Below are 20,621 nucleotides of genomic sequence, written 5' to 3'. Positions count from 1 at the left end.
GTACTTCTTACCACCACTGCTTGATCTTGACTCAGCACTTTTAGGGTGTTTTCACATTAGGTACGACAGCTTCGTACTGTGCCGGAGTACGACTGCCCCCTCAGAGTGATGTCTGACATAAAGCTCATATTCTGATAAATGAAGGGTTCTGTATTAGTCTCAGAATATCTCTGTCAAAGTATAAGACACTGTTGTAAATCAAGCTCAGGTACCAAGTTATTACTCAGAGGTGTCAAACTAGCAGTTAGGTTTGTCTAACACAATGTCAGTGTCTTAACTTGTTGCTGCTACTTCATGCTCCATGTAACTAGTTTTCTGTGTAGTTGTGGGTCTGTTTCTGTTCGACCTTTAAGGTTAAGGCTGTTGAGATGATTTGAGGTGATTTTAAAAGGGTCCCATGCAACAGGAAACGCTTTGGACAGCGACCACATCACTGCAACCCTCAGCCTGCACGAGCCAAAACACAGCAGGCTGGCAGGGACAGAAACGAGGAGCATAACCCGAATTATCTTAGAATTAGATGAGCTGACTTCATGCAGCTCCATTAGGATGCCGTGTTCAAACTCATTTATCTCCAACTAATTATTTTCAAACTAAATATGTCACGAATGACTTCCTCAACCACACAGATATCTACTCATCAAACACAATCAATTACAATTCAAGAACAAAAGCCCTGCAAAATATCCTGTACATCATATTATATAAAGACCATCCTCTAAAGGAGTTAAATCTAATATTTGTTTCCATTTTATCCCTGTAAAGCTTTAATATGATGACTAGCTGTATAACAGTTTACTACTGGCCAGTGGTAACTGTGTCCCGTGCTGTTATTTCCATGAGCTGCTTTACCATCTACTGTACAGTGGATACCTGTTTAATCGTGCCAGTTTATACATTTGCATGAATTAATACGCCAGCTGATGTTCCAAATTGAAGCACAGTCATGACATGTACATACTCTACACAAAAACAACTTACTCACTACAACAATAAACATTTGTACCACTTCTACTCTTAGTGTATTTGGTTCATCAGAGTGTAACTTTGATGGGGAGAGGGGTGCAGTCTTACTACATCATGTTGTGTCTTCACACATCTACTCTACATTTGTATACCATCAAGTGTAACATTACACTCAGTGTATATTATCTCAGCTGTTACTGTTACTCTGTTAGTACTTCATGACGTCCAGCAGAGAGCGCCAGAGTTTGTGACGAGACTTTTAAAATTGCTCTGCTTTTTCACCATCAGAGGGTGCTGCTTCTCCATCAGTGCAAATCTAACGTAAAGTCACAAATTGATCTGTCTAATGACTCTTCTAACAGCATCGGTCTGTGCTGCATTCAAGCCCACTCCCTCACTTTGAGGAAAACAGTGAGCATGTGATCTCGCTCCAAATACATGGGGTACATGTCTCACAGTTAGACCTGGAGGTGGTTTATAAAGTGGAGCTATATATGAAAAGGAAAACAACCACTTACCTGATATCTGATTATGTGGTGCTGCTACATGATTTGGGTTTTGAAAACGCTTAAAATCTAAATTTCTGATTAAACAGCAACAGAATCTTCCTGGTTTGGGGATGAAAGACCTCAGAGCCTCGGAGGCCCACAGCCACTGAGTCTGGTGCTGAGGCTGTGGAAGTGCTGGACAGGACGGGAGAAATCTCTGCACTTTACTAGATAGCTACTGCATTGTTTTATGTTCTTGCTCATTGGTGGTCATTTTAGTTTTGATGTAGACGTCAGTCGGGTTGAGATTGATCTTTCTGTGCTCTTCATACCGTCATCATAGTTTATTCTGCCTTGACTCTTTCTTTCTGGCTTTGACGTGATGTTATGAGCTAAAAGGGGCCTACCGTGTAGACACAGAAACATTGAGTACGATTTTAGAGGCACTGTGTCAAAGTCATGTGTTTTCAAACCTTCATATAATTTATATGAATGTAATTGTAATTCAATAAATGTATTGACATAGTGCACAATAGGCAGTGTTGGGCTGTAGTGGCGCTACAAGTTGCGGCGTTACAAGTTGAACTACATTTCTCTGTAGCCTGGTGGTAGCGTCGCTTTTCAGTAGCTAAGCTCTTTTATTGATCAAGTACTGAGGTAGTGCCCACACCAGCTACATTTCCCCAAGCATTCATGAAGCTCAAGTGCAGCGGAGCTTTGTGCTGCGGTCTGACATTAAACTGCTGAGGATCAATAACTGACTCCACGGCCATACTCAAACATGTATGTGGAGCAGGCAGAAGCACTTGTGTATGACGGCGATAGCAAATAAGCTTTATTTTACGAGTAACCGGTAGCTTAACTTACTGCAGGTTCTAAGTAGCTTGTCCAACACTGACTAGAGGAATGCTTAAGAAAAATCTTTGTGACGTCATATTTTAAGGGGGTAATGATGCCATGAGCTGCATAGGAACATCCCTCTCATGGAATCTAGACACTAGTGGTGGTGATGATGAAGAGGGGGAAGAGTAATGGTTGAAGATTTGTATGGATGAGATGTAGAGCATGACTTCTGATGAGCTTACTGGGAGGACTGGTTGTGATGAGGATCGGAGGTGAATGGGGTGGAGGAGGGTTGCATCAAACTGACACTTAAATGACAGCTGACAGCAGGAGAGAAAGAAACATGTTTTAAACTGTGACAGCAGTAACCAATGAAGGTTATTGTCAACAGAGTTACAGTATGTGCACTGGTTGGGATAGTGCTGTGTTTTTGCATTTTTATTTGATACTGTTTTTCCGCCTTTTTTAACATTTAATCTCACAGGAAATAACACTTAACTGTTTTAAATGTATTAAACCAACCAAAACCAAATAACTTGACTATAAAAATGCCAGATGTCACCTGGGAATGCTGGTATGAATGAATACAATTCATTCATGTCATACAATCCGTCATTCCTCACATAAAATGGGTGTTTGCACTTGTTTACAATGAATTTCACTCGACCTTCTTGAGATTGTGAGTGCCAAGAACAACCATTGCTATTTCCTCATTCTTGAAAAAGTTATAAATAAGTGGTTCGTAGTGGATTTAAAAAAAATACCTTTCTTTTGAAAGAAGTCAATTGATATATCTTTAATTAAATGGAAAAAGAAGTGGCTGCTGGAAGAGGAAATGTACCTCTCACATCACAGTGAGTGAGTCTTTACTGACGAGAAATCCTCTAAATACGTGTTGTTTTTTGTCCTGCAGCGAGGCCATCGACTTCTCCGGGGCTTTTCCCCTGTGAATGATTTCACTGCCGAGAACTAAAAACATCAGTAGGAAATGTTCAAATGAGGTAATATCCTATTTGCAGCCTGAAGAAAATACATTGTGCAACTTATCATTTTGTCTGAGACATACCATAACATAAAAAAACAACTTGTACCATGGCGACAGGATGATTGACCTGTTGTATTGTGGCTGTCAAGTCTGCCCTCTTTATACAGCAGAGTTTGATCGTCACAGTTTTATTTCCATCTATTTTAATTTCCTGCCACATCTTACGGCCGATGCTATTTCGCAACTTTTTAAAGCATCATGTGACTAATACATGTGAAGGAACGAAATCTAACTGCAGGGCTTCAGTACAGTATGTGATGCTCCTTTTTATTTTATTCATTTTATGACATTTTTTTTATTATTATGTGATGAGCTTGAGACCTCGGGCAGACTGAACACGGGGGATGTGACCACATCACCAACACATTTTACAAATGAATTCCTCACATTATTTCTGTGTCAGTGCAGCCATGCAGTTGTCTTGTGTATAAGATCAGTGAAGTACATTTTACCATTAATATTACTGTTGTTTTTGTTCACTTAAATACAATTTGTGTTTTCTGAGGACATTGTTAAAGAAGGAAATCAAACACGGTATTTGCAATAAACCTTTATTTTGAATTTCGGTCACACTGATTGAATGCAAAACCTCCATAGTACAGTGAATGTATGCTTTGCAAGATTTTCACTTGTAACGTTTGAGGATGTCATCGATCCAGAGACGGTACTTTGATACATCGGTGTAGACGTTGGGTACATTTGGGTATTTACAGATGTTATTAATGTTGAAAGACACAACACCAACAGCCTTCCCGTTGCACACCAGAGGACCACCAGAATCACCCTGTGAGGAGGAAGAGTCTTCATCAGCTTATTCATTTTGTGATTTTAGAGGTTTGTAGCATTTATATACCAGCTGACATGTTCTATTAACAGACAGAAAACCCACCTGACAGAATCCTTTGTCTGTGCCATATCCACCTGCACACATAACATTGGCAGGAAGACTTCCCCACACCTGCGTGCAGACTTTCAGGTTGATGATGGAGACGTCCACCACTCTCAGATCATCAACAGCTGGACCACCAGTCTTTATAGCTCCCCATCCAGCCACCTGGCAGTCGTCTTGTGTGTTCATTTCAGATGTCGGAAGAGGAATTGTTTGCACTCGTCCGTTCAGTGAAACATTCTTAGACAGCTGGAGACACACAACGTTACAACTAATGCAATGTCTAATTTCATAACAATTGCTGGAATATGGAGCTGATAACAATAAAAAAGATGACTCAACAAATGTATGATGTCACCTGATTGTGTACTTACTTTGAGGAGCATGATGTCATTACCCTTTGTTACTTTCTCATAAGATTTGTGTTTGTGTTTTTCTTTTATGGATATCTTGTTGTCATCATTAACACTCTTGAGGTCGTGGGTGCCAAGAACAACATGGGTAATGCCACTGAATGAGAGATAACAAAGGGGGTGTCAGTACATTTTCTAAAATTATAATGTACAATAATAATAATTTCTTATTTTTAAAAAGTTGGTTTATATATCTTGACATGTTTTTTTAAATTAATTTCTAATTACATGATTTAAAGATTGCTGGAAGAGGAAATGCTACTCACAGGTCACAGTGTGCAGCAGTGAGCACAAAGTCCTCACTGATCAGGAACCCTCCACATTTATGATCACCATTCCCGTTCTGCAACGAGGCCATATACAGCATCGAGTTCTTCGGGGCTCGTTCCCCATTTATGATTTCACTCCCATCTGCTGCAAAGATAAGAAAATCAAAATGAGGTTAATGTCCCATTAAATGGTTGGAAAATGATAATAATACTTTGAGAATCTTACCGCTTCGTCCGAGATACGCCAGGAGATGAAAAAGCAGAAATGTGTGCAGAGGATGCATGATGCCAGCAAGACAGCTGACCTGTCTCTCTTCTTGGGGCTGTCATGTAGACCCTTTTATACAGCTTTGCTGTGTTGGTTAGCGTGATCCTCATGTTTTATCTTGACGCATCCTTTGATCAATGTCTGTTTTCCAGTTTGCAACATATTTTATCTTTGCATCATCTTGTTTTTTTATGTTTTCTGATGTCTCAACAACATGAAGCACTTTATGATCAGCATGCGATGACTTTCACACATTCGTTCACATTCTTCCTCTTTTACCTTTTATGTCATTCATTATTCACTTTTACATTTCGGACACTTTCAGCCTCTTGGTTGAGTTCATTCTAATCCTCCTTTCTTCATTTTTTATGAATAATTGCTCAGCAACATTAAATGACTTTTGTTAGATGAATTCAATAAGTGAATAACTCAGATGCAACACCAGGATTCTGTATGTTGGAAGTCAAAATGTGTCACTGTGGCCATACGGGTCACTATGAATCCATTCTTGATTCTCCTCTTCCTTTTATTTAGCTCATGATTTATTCGCGGCATCTTTCAGTTTTGTTCATTGTGGACCCACTTCACCTCACAAGTTCACAACAAGACTTAAATTGGGTGAATTTGATGACTCGATAGCACTTTGTTGTACATCTCTTTTATGAAAAAAGAGACATTAATGCTAAGATACCGGATAGTAATGCTTTTAGTATCTTTATTAGTATCTGTATTTGAATCATTTGGCTGTTGGGGGTTTTGGTTAAACAGCCTACTCAAACATTTTCTTCTGAATTTATATGATGGTATCAGATGAACCACAGAAACAAGTTTCCTGCTTCAGTTTTGAGTGACAAGTCACAGTTATGAAACAGTGCACGAGAATAATCGCTTTTGAGTACTTTTTAACACTTTTCATGTGGATTCAAATTAGCTCCAACATGCACACCCTCAATATGTTACCATGGACTGAGAACCAAAAGAATCCCGGTTATTCAGGACTCTACTCTTGTGGTCACTTTATTATCACGAGGGGACATGCCCTGTTGTGCATGTTAGTACATTTACGACTGTGTGCTTTGCATTTCCACGTATTGCTCATATTGTGACATGTATGTTATTAATGGCCTACAGTTGTTGCTAAAATAATACATGGGAGTTTTAAGATCACATTGACAGTATATTTATGTATTTATTGAAGAGGATCCCCATAAGCTGATGCCAATGGTATTAGCTAGTCTTCCTTCAGTCCTACATCCAGTACATCATATCTATGATATACATACTGTAAACATTACATTTGTGCTACATTATGTACATCACGTGCATTATTAATTGTTTTACATTAAATGGATAGATCGGGTGTTATGAAGTGGGGTTGTATGAAGTACTTATCCATTGTTAGTGTATAACTCATAGATGACAGTTGGTACTCTCCCAGTGTGGAGAAACCCAGTTACCGCATGGAAGCAAAGCAATCTACTGCTCTCGACAGGGGCAGCGGCAAAACATTTTCTAACCATCCACTTCTTATATACAGTCTATGCTTCTCACACTTTTCTATGATAATAATAGGAACATAAACCTCTTGCAAATGATCAACAACTTGTTTAACCCAATTCAAAACACTTTTATTTGATGACTTGGAAGTTGAATCGGTTGTACTCTGTTGTTCAGTTGAGCTTGTCGAAATAACTGGTGAGGCATAAAATCAGAACGGTAAAGTTTAGATGCTGTGAGTGGCCGCGATAGCAATACCATTTTAATTAGGAAAGACTTAATGTAAAGAGATGCTTAAAGAGTAATTCAATAAATGTATTGACATAGTGCACAATAGACAGTGTTGGGCTGTAGTGGCGCTACAAGTAGCGGCGTTACAAGTTGAACTACATTTCTCTGTAGCCTGGTGGTAGCGTCGCTTTTCAGTAGCTAAGCTCTTTTATTGATCAAGTACTGAGGTAGTGCCCACACCAGCTACATTTCCCCAAGCATTCATGAAGCTCAAGTGCAGCGGAGCTTTGTGCTGTAGTCTGACATTAAACTGCTGAGGATCAATAACTGACTCCACGGCCATACTCAAACATGTATGTGGAGCAGGCAGAAGCACTTGTGTATGACGGCGATAGCAAATAAGCTTTATTTTACGAGTAACCGGTAGCTTAACTTACTGCAGGTTCTAAGTAGCTTGTCCAACACTGACTAGAGGAATGCTTAAGAAAAATCTTTGTGACGTCATATTTTAAGGGGGTAATGATGCCATGAGCTGCATAGGAACATCCCTCTCATGGAACCTAGACACTAGTGGTGGTGATGATGAAGAGGGGGAAGAGCAATGGTTGAAGATTTGTATGGATGAGATGTAGAGCATGACTTCTGATGAGCTCACTGGGAGGACTGGTTGTGATGAGGATCGGAGGTGAATGGGGTGGAGGAGGGTTGCATCAAACTGACACTTAAATGACAGCTGACAGCAGGAGAGAAAGAAACATGTTTTAAACTGTGACAGCAGTAACCAATGAAGGTTATTGTCAACAGAGTTACAGTATGTGCACTGGTTGGGATAGTGCTGTGTTTTTGCATTTTTATTTGATACTGTTTTTCCGCCTTTTTTAACATTTAATCTCACAGGAAATAACACTTAACTGTTTTAAATTTATTAAACCAACTAAAACCAAATAACTTGACTATAAAAATGCCAGATGTCACCTGGGAATGCTGGTATGAATGAATACAATTCATTCATGTCATACAATCCGTCATTCCTCACATAAAATGGGTGTTTGCACTTGTTTACAATGAATTTCACTCGACCTTCTTGAGATTGTGAGTGCCAAGAACAACCATTGCTGTTTCCTCATTCTTGAAAAAGTTATAAATAAGTGGTTCGTAGTGGATTTAAAAAAAATACCTTTCTTTTGAAAGAAGTCAATTTATATATCTTTGATTAAATGGAAAAAGAAGTGGCTGCTGGAAGAGTAAATGTAGCTCTCACATCACAGTGAGTGAGTCTTTACTGACGAGAAATCCTCTAAATACGTGTTGTTTTTTGTCCTGCAGCGAGGCCATCGACTTCTCCGGGGCTTTTCCCCTGTGAATGATTTCACTGCCGAGAACTAAAAACATAAGTAGGAAATGTTCAAATGAGGTAATATCCTATTTGCAGCCTGAAGAAAATACATTGTGCAACTTATCATTTTGTCTGAGACATACCATAACATAAAAAAAACAACTTGTACCATGGCGACAGGATGATTGACCTGTTGTATTGTGGCTGTCAAGTCTGCCCTCTTTATACAGCAGAGTTTGATCTTCACAGTTTTATTTCCATCTATTTTAATTTCCTGCCACATCTTACGGCCGATGCTATTTCGCAACTTTTTAAAGCATCATGTGACTAATACATGTGAAGGAACGAAATCTAACTGCAGGGCTTCAGTACAGTATGTGATGCTCCTTTTTATTTTATTCATTTTATTTAATTTTATAATTATTATGTGATGAGCTTGAGACCTCGGGCAGACTGAACACAGGGGATGTGACCACATCACCAACACATTTTACAAATGAATTCCTCACATTATTTCTGTGTCAGTGCAGCCATGCAGTTGTCTTGTGTATATGATCAGTGAAGTACATTTTTGCAGCTTTAATTCTGTTGGTATGGTCAAACCAAATGAGTAATTTTAAACGGGTAACATGCTACCACTTTCTAATAAGGCACCCTTAATTCATGCTTTACAGATGAGTTATAAGTCATTTATAAGGGTTAGGGTACGAGGTACAAATATTTAGCATGGACCAGACAGAAGTTATTCGCTATCACGTTTATACTCCACTTGATTCACACGCTCAACATAACCATTATTATTACTGTTGTTTTTGTTCACTTAAATACAATTTGTGTTTTCTGAGGACATTGTTAAAGAAGGAAATCAAACACGGTATTTGCAATAAACTTTTATTTTGAATTTCAGTCACACTGATTGAACGCAAAACCTCCATAGTACAGTGAATGTATGCTTTGCAAGATTTTCACTTGTAACGTTTGAGGATGTCATTGATCCAGGGAAGGTACTTTGATACATCGGTGTATACGTTGGGTTTATCTGGGTAGCTACAGTTGAAGTTATTGTTGAAAGACACAACACCAACAGCCTTCCCGTTGCACACCAGAGGACCACCAGAATCACCCTGTGAGGAGGAAGAGGCTTCATCAGCTTATTCATTTTGTGATTTTAGATGTTTGTAGCATTTATACACCAGCTGACATGTTCTATTAACAGACAGAAAACCCACCTGACAGAATCCTTTCTCTGTGCCATAGCCACCTGCACACATAACATTGGCAGGAAGACTTCCCCACACCTGCGTGCAGTCTTTCAGGTTGATGATGGAGACGTCCACCACTCTCAGATCATCAACAGCTTTACCATTAGTCTTTATATATCCCCATCCAGCCACCTGGCAGTCGTCTTGATTGTTCATTACAGATGTGGGAAGAGGAATTGTTTGCACTCGTCCGTTCAGTGAAACCTTCTTCGACAGCTGGAGACACACAACGTTACAACTAATGCAATGTCTAATTTCACAACAATTGCTGGAATATGGAGCTGATAACAATAAAAAAGATGACTCAACAAATGTATGATGTCACCTGGAAATATGTACTTACTTTGAAGAGCATGATGTCATTACCACTTCCTACATTCTTAAAAGATTCGTGTTTGTGTTTTTCTTTAATGGATATCTTGTTGTCATCATTAACACTCTTGAGATCGTGGGTGCCAAGAACAACATGGGTAATGCCACTGAATGAGAGATAACAAAGGGGGTGTCAGTACATTTTCTAAAATTATAATGTACAATAATAATAATTTCTTATTTTTCTAAAGTTGGTTTATATATCTTGATATCTTTTTTTCAATTGATTTCTAATTACATGATTTAAAGATTGCTGGAAGAGGAAATGCTACTCACAGGTCACAGTGTGCAGCAGTGAGCACAAAGTCCTCACTGATCAGGAACCCTCCACAATAATGACCTTTGCTGTTCTGCAACGAGGCCATATACAGCATCGAGTTCTCCGGGGCTGGTTCCCCATTTATGATTTCACTCCCATCTGCTGCAAAGATAAGAAAATCAAAATGAGGTTAATGTCCCATTAAATGGTTGGAAAATGATAATAATACTTAGAGAATCTTACCGCTTCGTCCGAGATACGCCAGGAGAGGAAAAAGCAGAAATGTGTGCAGAGGATGCATGATGCCAGCAAGACAGCTGACCTGTCTCTCTTCTTGGGGCTGTCATGTGGACCCTTTTATACAGCTTTGCTGTGTTGGTTAGCGTGATCCTCATGTTTTATCTTGACTTTTAACCGCATCCTTTGCCCAATGACTGTTTGCCAGTTTGCAACGTATGTTATTTTTGCATCATCTTGTTTTTTTTATGTCTCAACAACATGAAGCACTTTATGATCAACATGCGATGACTTTCACACATTCGTTCACATTCTTCCTCTTTTACCTTTTATGTCATTCATTATTCACTTTTACATTTAGGACACTTTCAGCCTCTTGGTTGAGTTCATTCTAATCCTCCTTTCTTCATTCTTTATGAATAATTGCTCAGCAACATTAAAGGACTTTTGTGAGATGAATTCAATAAGTTAATAACTCAGATGCAACACCAGGATTCTGTATGTTGGAAGTCAAAATGTGTCACTGTGGCCATACGGGTCACTATGAATCCATTCTTGATTCTCTTCCTTTTATTTAGCTCATGATTTATTCGCGGCATCTTTCAGTTTTGTTCATTGTGGACCCACTTCACCTCACAAGTTCACAATAAGACTTAAATTGGGTGAATTTGATGACTCAATAGCACTTTGTTGTACATCTCTTTTATGAAAAAGGAGACATTAATGCTAAGATACTGGATAGTAATGATGTTAGTATCTTTATTAGTATCTGTATTTGAATCATTTGGCTGTTGGGGGTTTTGGTTAAACAGCCTACTCAAACATTTTCTTCTGAATTTATATGATGGTATCAGATGAACCACAGAAACAAGTTTCCTGCTTCAGTTTTGAGTGACAAGTCACGGTTATGACATCCTCACAGTCACAAGTATGCAAGACTCTAAATTTAACCGTCTGCAGGTTAACAAATATACATACAACACATGCAGGCGAGCACACACATACACAAACCAAGGGAGGACAAATCTATGGTGATACATTCAGCACGGTCATTAAAACCAAAACAACAGGCTTGTACTGAGAATGAAGCAAAGGTTTATTTCTTATTTGTATCGTTTTACCATTGAGGTCTTGCAAATTGGATTTGAAAATGCTCTTCATCATCTATAGAACATACACCAGGAAAGAGTTGCCTTTTAGTCTAGCAGTGAGTTGGATTGGCTGCAGAGCAAACTTGTATCTTTTGTAAAGGATCCCCTACATATAGTTTTTGTTTCACCACAATAATTAAAAAACAGTCTTTGACATTTGAAAGTGATATTTTATTTGCATTTCAGATATAGAGCAAACAGTGACGGGGCAACTTGAACACTGCAATGCCTCCACAATAATACGTTTTATTTATAAAGCACTCTTCAAGCAAAAAGCACACAGTTTGTAAATTCACACAGCATGAACAGATAACTGCAAGAGGTTGAAAATAATAATTACCGTACAACATATCAGCCAGCTCATGATAAGAAAGAAAGGATGTCAGTTGTTAAGAAAGGCCATTCTGTAAAAGTGAGTTTAAAGACGAGATTTAAAGTCAGCGACAGTGTCAGCTGACCTCATGTGGAGGTGGACAGCTGTTCTACAGCAGAGGAGCCAGTACAATGCAATGCAATCACAGAATTGTTACATTCAACAATTATGTTGCTTGAGAATCTTTTTGATCCAGGGAAGGTATTTTGATATATTTGTATAGACGTTGGGTACATTTGGGTAGTCACAGTTGTTGTTCATGTTGAAAGACACAACACCAACAGCCTTCCCACTGCACACCAGAGGGCCACCAGAATCACCCTGTGAGGAGGAAGAAGCTTCATTTGTTTATTCAGTTTCTAGAAGACGAGAAACCATTCAGACTAAAAAACGTTGACATTACATTTTTTTATTAACGGACAGAAAACATACCTGACAGAATCCTTTGTCGGTGCCATATCCACCTGCACAGATAACATTGGCAGGAAGATTACCTCTAATATGTAGACTTAAGACCAGACGTAGTAGTCTTACCGTAAAGTCCAAGATACATCAGGAGATGAAGAAGCAGAGACCTGTGCAGAGGATGCATCATGCCGGTGATACTCATCCTGTTCTCTTTGAGGTGTCAAGTCGACCCTTTTATAGCACAGTTTGCTCAGTAAGGGACCCCGTGGTTAAGGTCTGCTTCGACAAGACCTCCTAAGATACATCCTCTGTGCGTCGGTAACACCTTTAATTGTCATATAGTGATGAGTGCATGCGGTCAGTAAAGAAATGCAGCATTGCCGCTCTTACAGTAAATATAAAGCGTCTGGTTCAGCAGCCTCAGCAGCCTGAAGCACGTACACACATGATGTGATCAGCATGGGATGAGTTTTCACACAGTCTGTTAGTAACCAATTTATTCTCTTCTCCATTTGATGTCATTTGATATTTTCAGTTTTTCCCTTTGAATGAGGCCTCCAGCAAGAGCGCCAGGCTTTGAAGCACATTTAGCTCAGTGGCCAAATCCTGGAATTACAACATCTACGTCTGTCACGTGATGCCATTGGGCCTAAAAATACTTTTTCTTATAGACTTACATTTGGAAAGACACGTCTGTTGTAGCAGGTAAATTAACTGTATTAGCCTTATTTAAATCAGTATGTCCTAAAAGTTGGTAAATGCATTAATAGCCGAATCACGGAATAAACGTGCAAAATGCAAAATGCAATGTTGACCAACCTGAAACAACCCGAAGGTTTCTTTGAAATGTTGCTACAATCTTGATCCACAGAAACCACAGTTTCCAGCTGCAGATCTGAGCGTTGGTGTTGGTGCACAGTTGCAGTTTTGAAACCACACTTCATTAGTTGTATCATTATTCAACAGGCAGCAGCAGATGTTTTTAAGTGCATTGAAACATATTTCATTGTTTATACTCCAGGCTTTATGCAAACCATAAACACTAGTTGGATTTGTGTTGCATTCAGTACGACCTTTTATGTGCAGACAGAGTCTCTGCACCTCAAGCAGAGATAGGTGAGCAACAGCAGAGTAGTACTATTTAAACTTACCCTGAGAGGTTTTGTATATTAAAATGTACCCACCTTCACCAGCTGCAACATTAAAGTGATGTACACTCGACTGCATCAATAATTATAATCCAATAATAATATATTCAATATTTTTTTTAAATGGACCATTCTGCATAATGAGTATTTTTACTCTGGTTCTTAAAGTATATTCTGATTCTAATACTTTTGTACCGTTACTTCAGTAAAACTTTAAATGCAGGATATTTACTTGTATTTCTACAGTGTGATAACGATACTTTTACTGAAGAAACCGATTTGAGTACTTCTTACCACCACTGCTTGATCTTGACTCAGCACTTTTAGGGTGTTTTCACATTAGGTACGACAGCTTCGTACTGTGCCGGAGTACGACTGCCCCCTCAGAGTGATGTCTGACATAAAGCTCATATTCTGATAAATGAAGGGTTCTGTATTAGTCTCAGAATATCTCTGTCAAAGTATAAGAAACTGTTGTAAATCAAGCTCAGGTACCAAGTTATTACTCAGAGGTGTCAAACTTTTAGGTTTGTCTAACACAATGTCAGTGTCTTAACTTGTTGCTGCTACTTCATGCTCCATGTAACTAGTTTTCTGTGTAGTTGTGGGTCTGTTTCTGTTCGACCTTTAAGGTTAAGGCTGTTGAGATGATTTGAGGTGATTTTAAAAGGGTCCCATGCAACAGGAAACGCTTTGGACAGCGACCACATCACTGCAACCCTCAGCCTGCACGAGCCAAAACACAGCAGGCTGGCAGGGACAGAAACGAGGAGCATAACCCGAATTATCTTAGAATTAGAAGAGCTTCATGCAGCTCCATTAGGATGCCGTGTTCAAACTCATTTATCTCCAACTAATTATTTCCAAACTAAATATGTCACGAATGAGTTCCTCAACCACACAGATATCTACTCATCAAACACAATCAATTACAATTCAAGAACAAAAGCCCTGCAAAATATCCTGTACATCATATTATATAAAGACCATCCTCTAAAGGAGTTAAATCTAATATATTTTTACATTTTATCCCTGTAAAGCTTTAATATGATGACTAGCTGTATAACAGTTTACTACTGGCCAGTGGTAACTGTGTCCCGTGCTGTAATTTCCATGAGCTGCTTTACCATCTACTGTACAGTGGATACCTGTTTAATCGTGCCAGTTTTATACATTTGCATGAATTAATACGCCAGCTGATGTTCCAAATTGAAGCACAGTCATGACATGTACATACTCTACACAAAAACAACTTACTCACCACCACAATAAACATTTGTACCACTTCTACTCTTAGTGAATTTGGTTCATTGCAGTGTAACTTTGATGGGGAGAGGGGTGCAGTCTTACTACATCATGTTGTGTCTTCACACATCTATTCTACATTTGTATACCATCAAGTGTAACATTACACTCAGTGTATATTATCTCAGCTGTTACTGTTACTCTGTTAGTACTTCATGACGTCCAGCAGAGAGCGCCAGAGTTTGTGACGAGACTTTTAAAATTGCTCTTCTTTTTCACCATCAGAGGGTGCTGCTTCTCCATCAGTGCAAATCTAACGTAAAGTCACAAATTGATCTGTCTAATGACTCTTCTAACAGCATCGGTCTGTGCTGCATTCAAGCCCACTCCCTCACTTTGAGGAAAACAGTGAGCATGTGATCTCGCTCCAAATACATGGGGTACATGTCTCACAGTTAGACCTGGAGGTGGTTTATAAAGTGGAGCTATATATGAAAAGGAAAACAACCACTTACCTGATATCTGATTATGTGGTGCTGCTACATGATTTGGGTTTTGAAAACGCTTAAAATCAAAATTTCTGATTAAACAGCAACAGAATCTTCCTGGTTTGGGGATGAAAGACCTCAGAGCCTCGGAGGCCCACAGCCACTGAGTCTGGTGCTGAGGCTGTGGAAGTGCTGGACAGGACGGGAGAAATCTCTGCACTTTACTAGATAGCTACTGCATTGTTTTAGTTTCTTGCTCATTGGTGGTCATTTTAGTTTTGATGTAGACGTCAGTCGGGTTGAGATTGATCTTTCTGTGCTCTTCATACCGTCATCATAGTTTATTCTGCCTTGACTCTTTCTTTCTGGCTTTGACGTGATGTTATGAGCTAAAGGGGGCCTACCGTGTAGACACAGAAACATTGAGTACGATTTTAGAGGCACTGTGTCAAAGTCATGTGTTTTCAAACCTTCATATAATGTACATATGTGTCGAGCCAGGACAGATTTGTCCACCAAAGCCACCAAACTCCACTGAAAATACTATAATTTTACCTCGCAGAACACAGGGGTTGCAGGTCTACCACTTCGTTTGTGTTACCGTGTGACCTTGGTGAATCCAAACTAATCAAAGTGATAAAATGGACGATGGCAGTGTATGCTTTAGGGCGTGGCTACCTTGTGATTGACAGGTTGCTACCGCGGCGTTGTTGGGTTTGGGTGTTGCCCCGTGTTCTTAGAACTTTAACTCTTTCACAGTGTGTTTTTAGGGCATGAAAGTTAGTTGTAGCCTTTTTGGTCGACTTAAAATGCCTTACTGAGAGCTTGCATGTACTTAGCTCCACCCTCTTGTGTCACTTCTGGCTACAAAAAAAGAATCAAGATTGTGACGGCCATAAACCAAGATGGCAATCTATGGCCAAAATGCCAAACTCAAGCCTACAAAACTGCAGTCCACAAACCAATGGGTGATGTCAAGGTGACAACGTCCACTTCTTATATACAGTCTTTATATATATGCTAATATAAAAGTTATATATGCTTCTCACACTTTTCTATGATAATGATAGAAACATAAACCTTTATTCAGCTGTACAACACTTCTATTTGATGACTTGGAAGTTGAATCTATTGTACTCTGTTGTGCAGTTGAGCCAGAAATAACTGGTTTGAAATAAAATCAGAAAGGTAAAGTTTAGATGCTGTGAGTGGCCGTGATAGCAATACCATTTTAATTAGGAAAGACTTAATGTTGATGACAGCGAGGCCATCGACTTCTCCGGGGCTTTTCCCCTGTGAATGATTTCACTGCCGAGTACTAAAAACATAAGTAGGAAATGTTCAAATGAGGTAATATCCTATTTGCAGGCCGAAGAAAATACATTGTGCAACTTATCATCTTGTCTGAGACATACCATAACATAAAAAGCAAAAAATTGTATCATGGCGACAGGATGATTGACCTGTTGTATTGTGGCTGTCAAGTCTGCCCTCTTTATACAGCAGAGTTTGATCTTCACAGTTTTATTTCCATCTATTTTAATTTCCTGCCACATCTTACGGCCGATGCTATTTCGCAACTTTGCAAAGCATCATGTGACTAATACATGTGAAGGAACGAAATCTAACTGCAGGGCTTCAGTACAGTATGTGATGCTCCTTTTTTATTTTATTAATTTTATTACATTTTTTTATTATTATGTGATGAGCTTGAGGCCTCGGGCAGACTGAACACGGGGGATGTGACCACATCACCAACACATTTTACAAATGAATTCCTCACATTATTTCTGTGTCAGTGCAGCCATGCAGTTGTCTTGTGTATAAGATCAGTGAAGTACATTTTTGCAGCTTTAATTCTGTTGGTATGGTCAAACCAAATGAGTAATTTTAAACGGGTAACATGCTACCACTTTCTAATAAGGCACCCTTAATTCATGCTTTATAGATGAGTTATAAGTCATTTATAAGGGTTAGGGTACGAGGTACAAATACTTAGCATGGACCAGACAGAAGTTATTCGCTATCACGTTTATACTCCACTTGATTCACACGCTCAACATAACCATTATTATTACTGTCGTTTTTGTTCACTAAAATACAATTTGTGTTTTCTGAGGACATTATTAAAGAAGGAAATCAAACACGGTATTTGCAATAAACCTTTATTTTGAATTTCGGTCACACTGATTGAACGCAAAACCTCCATAGTACAGTGAATGTATGCTTTGCAAAAGTTTCACTTGTAAAGTTTGAGGATTCCATCGATCCAGGGAAGGTACTTTGATACATCGGTGTAGACGTTGGGTTTATCTGGGTATTTACAGATGTTATTATTGTTGAACCACACAACACCAACAGCCTTCCCGTTGCACACCAGAGGACCACCAGAATCACCCTGTGAGGAGGAAGAGTCTTCATTAGCTTATTCATTATGTGATTTTAGATGTTTGTAGCAATTATATACCAGCTGACATGTTCTATTAACAGACAGAAAACCCACCTGACAGAATCCTTTCCCTGTTTTATCGCCACCTGCACAGATAACATTGTCGGGAAGAGGACCCCATTGCTCCTTGCAGTCTTCCAGGTTGATGATGGAGACGTTCACCACTCTCAGAACATCAACAGCTGTACCATTAGTCTTTATATATCCCCATCCAGCAACCTGGCAGTCGTCTTTTTTGTTCATTACAGATGTGGGAAGAGGAATTGTTTGCACTCGTCCGTTCAGTGAAACCTTCTTAGACAGCTGGAGACACACAACGTTACAACTAATGCAATGTCTAATTTCATAACACTTGCTGGAATATGGAGTTGATAATAATAAAAAAGATGACTCAACAAATGTATGATGTCACCTGGAAATATGTACTTACTTTGAGGAGCATGATGTCATTACCACTTCCTACTAAAGATTTGAAGAAGTGTGTTTCAATGGATATCTTGTTGTCATCATTAACACTCTTGAGATCGTGGGTGCCAAGAACAACATGGGTAATGCCACTGAATGAGAGATAACAAAGGGGGTGTCAGTACATTTTCTAAAATTATAATGTACAATAATAATAATTTCTTATTTTTCTAAAGTTGGTTTATATATCTTGACATCTTTTTTTCAATTGATTTCTAATTACATGATTTAAAGATTGCTGGAAGAGGAAATGCTACTCACTCGTCACAGTGTGCAGCAGTGAGCACAAAGTCCTCACTGATCAGGAACCCTCCACAAAGATGACCTTTGCTGTCCTGCACCGAGGCCATATACAGCATCGAGTTCTCCGGGGCTAGTTCCCCATTTATGATTTCACTCCCATCTGCTGCAAAGATAAGAAAATCAAAATGAGGTTAATGTCCCATTAAATGGTTGGAAAATGATAATAATACTTTGAGAATCTTACCGCTTCGTCCGAGATACGCCAGGAGATGAAAAAGCAGAAATGTGTGCAGAGGATGCATGATGCCAGCAAGACAGCTGACCTGTCTCTCTTCTTGGGGCTGTCATGTAGACCCTTTTATACAGCTTTGCTGTGTTGGTTAGCGTGATCCTCATGTTTTATCTTGACGCATCCTTTGATCAATGTCTGTTTTCCAGTTTGCAACGTATGTTATCTTTGCATCATCTTGTTTTTTTATGTCTCAACAACATGAAGCACTTTATGATCAGCATGCGATGACTTTCACACATTCGTTCACATTCTTCCTCTTTTACCTTTTATGTCATTCATTATTCACTTTTACATTTAGGACACTTTCAGCCTCTTGGTTGAGTTCATTCTAATCCTCCTTTCTTCATTTTTTATGAATAATTGCTCAGCAACATTAAAGGACTTTTGTTAGATGAATTCAATAAGTGAATAACTCAGATGCAACACCAGGATTCTGTATGTTGGAAGTCAAAATGTGTCACTGTGGCCATACGGGTCACTATGAATCCATTCTTGATTCTCTTCCTTTTATTTAGCTCATGATTTATTTGCGGCATCTTTCAGTTTTGTTCATTGTGGACCCACTTCACCTCACAAGTTCACAATAAGACTTAAATTGGGTGAATTTGATGACTCAATAGCACTTTGTTGTACATCTTTTTTTATGAAAAAAGAGACATTAATGCTAAGATACCGGATAGTAATGATTTTAGTATCTTTATTAATATCTGTATTTGAATCATTTGGCTGTTGGGGGTTTTGATAAAACAGCCTACTCAAACATTTTCTTCTGAATTTATATGACGGTATCAGATGAACCACAGAAACAAGTTTCCTGCTTCAGTTTTGAATGACAAGTCACAGTTATGAAACAGTGCACGAGAATAATCGCTTTTGAGTACTTTTTAACACTTTTCATGTGGATTCAAATTAGCTTCAACATGAACACCCTCAATATGTTACCATGGACTGAGAACCAAAAGAATCCCGGTTATTCAGGACTCTACTCTTGTGGTCACTTTATTATCACGAGGGGACATGCCCTGTTGTGCATGTTAGTACATTTACGACTGTGTGCTTTGCATTTCCACGTGTTGCTCATATTGTGACATGTATGTTATTAATGGCCTACAGTTGTTGCTAAAATAATACATGGGAGTTTTAAGATCACATTGACAGTATATTTATGTATTTATTGAAGAGGATCCCCATAAGCTGATGCAAATGGTATTAGCTAGTCTTCCTTCAGTCCTACATCCAGTACATCATATCTATGATATACATACTGTAAACATTACAGTTGTGCTACATTATGTACATCACGTGCATTATTAATTGTTTTACATTAAATGGATAGATCGGGTGTTATGAAGTGGGGTTGTATGAAGTACTTATCCATTGTTAGTGTATAACTCATAGATGACAGTTGGTACTCTCCCAGTGTGGAGAAACCCAGTTACCGCATGGAAGCAAAGCAATCTACTGCTCTCGACAGGGGCAGCGGCAACACATTTTCTAACCATCCACTTCTTATATACAGTCTATGCTTCTCACACTTTTCTATGATAATAATAGGAACATAAACCTCTTGCAAATGATCAACAACTTGTTTAACCCAATTCAAAACACTTTTATTTGATGACTTGGAAGTTGAATCGGTTGTACTCTGTTGTTCAGTTGAGCTTGTCGAAATAGGTGAAGCATAAAATCAGAACGGTAAAGTTTAGATGCTGTGAGTGGCCGCGATAGCAATACCATTTTAATTAGGAAAGACTTAATGTAAAGAGATGCTTAAAGAGTAATTCAATAAATGTATTGACATAGTGCACAATAGGCAGTGTTGGGCAGTAGTGGCGCTACAAGTTGCGGCGTTACAAGTTGAACTACATTTCTCTGTAGCCTGGTGGTAGCGTCGCTTTTCAGTAGCTAAGCTCTTTTATTGATCAAGTACTGAGGTAGTGCCCACACCAGCTACATTTCCCCAAGCATTCATGAAGCTCAAGTG

At 38.9% G+C, this 20,621-nt stretch overlaps 3 protein-coding genes across 3 annotated transcripts; all 3 read right to left on the bottom strand.

Moving 5' to 3' along the window:
* Nucleotides 1–3,967: 3,967 nt before the first annotated feature.
* LOC142946240 (trypsin-3-like) lies at nucleotides 3,968–5,197 on the bottom strand. Its single transcript, XM_076087317.1, has 5 exons — nucleotides 5,140–5,197; nucleotides 4,911–5,058; nucleotides 4,606–4,741; nucleotides 4,232–4,480; nucleotides 3,968–4,126 (listed from the first exon to the last, which is right to left on the bottom strand). Exons 1-5 carry the CDS (start codon nucleotides 5,195–5,197, stop codon nucleotides 3,968–3,970), a joined length of 750 nt encoding a protein of 249 aa, XP_075943432.1.
* Nucleotides 5,198–9,210: 4,013 nt separating this feature from the next.
* LOC142946236 (duodenase-1-like) lies at nucleotides 9,211–10,439 on the bottom strand. The gene is made up of 5 exons (XM_076087304.1): nucleotides 10,382–10,439; nucleotides 10,156–10,300; nucleotides 9,851–9,986; nucleotides 9,475–9,723; nucleotides 9,211–9,369 (listed from the first exon to the last, which is right to left on the bottom strand). The coding sequence occupies exons 1-5, from the start codon at nucleotides 10,437–10,439 to the stop codon at nucleotides 9,211–9,213; spliced, it is 747 nt and encodes a 248-aa protein (XP_075943419.1).
* A 1,509-nt stretch (nucleotides 10,440–11,948) lies between these two features.
* On the bottom strand, nucleotides 11,949–18,647 carry LOC142946931 (mast cell protease 8-like). The gene is made up of 5 exons (XM_076088562.1): nucleotides 18,590–18,647; nucleotides 18,364–18,508; nucleotides 18,068–18,194; nucleotides 17,692–17,940; nucleotides 11,949–12,220 (listed from the first exon to the last, which is right to left on the bottom strand). Exons 1-5 carry the CDS (start codon nucleotides 18,645–18,647, stop codon nucleotides 12,059–12,061), a joined length of 741 nt encoding a protein of 246 aa, XP_075944677.1. The 3' UTR covers nucleotides 11,949–12,058.
* Nucleotides 18,648–20,621: the final 1,974 nt, after the last annotated feature.

The sequence above is a fragment of the Anarhichas minor genome, unplaced genomic scaffold (genome assembly GCF_050575085.1).
Source record: "Anarhichas minor isolate MPS153535 unplaced genomic scaffold, ASM5057508v1 ptg000010l, whole genome shotgun sequence".
NCBI lineage: Eukaryota > Metazoa > Chordata > Actinopteri > Perciformes > Anarhichadidae > Anarhichas > Anarhichas minor.
This window is presented reverse-complemented; position numbering and strand designations above follow the sequence as displayed.

Bases quoted from the DNA above. Each gene is read 5' to 3' on its own strand.
- LOC142946931 (XM_076088562.1), bottom strand. From the start codon at position 18,647: ATGCATCCTCTGCACACATTTCTGCTTTTTCATCTCCTGGCGTATCTC. The intron at 17,941-18,067 runs GTAAGTACATAT...GTGTGTCTCCAG, and splicing joins ATGACATCATGCTCCTCAAA to CTGTCTAAGAAGGTTTCACT. The intron at 12,221-17,691 runs GTGGGTTTTCTG...TCCTCCTCACAG, and splicing joins CAGGGAAAGGATTCTGTCAG to GGTGATTCTGGTGGCCCTCT.
- LOC142946236 (XM_076087304.1), bottom strand. From the start codon at position 10,439: ATGCATCCTCTGCACACATTTCTGCTTTTTCCTCTCCTGGCGTATCTC. The intron at 9,987-10,155 runs GTGAGTAGCATT...TCTCTCATTCAG, and splicing joins ACTGCTGCACACTGTGACCT to TGGCATTACCCATGTTGTTC. The intron at 9,370-9,474 runs GTGGGTTTTCTG...TCCTCCTCACAG, and splicing joins CAGAGAAAGGATTCTGTCAG to GGTGATTCTGGTGGTCCTCT.
- LOC142946240 (XM_076087317.1), bottom strand. From the start codon at position 5,197: ATGCATCCTCTGCACACATTTCTGCTTTTTCATCTCCTGGCGTATCTC. The intron at 5,059-5,139 runs GTAAGATTCTCA...TTATCTTTGCAG, and splicing joins GGCGTATCTCGGACGAAGCG to CAGATGGGAGTGAAATCATA. The intron at 4,742-4,910 runs GTGAGTAGCATT...TCTCTCATTCAG, and splicing joins ACTGCTGCACACTGTGACCT to TGGCATTACCCATGTTGTTC.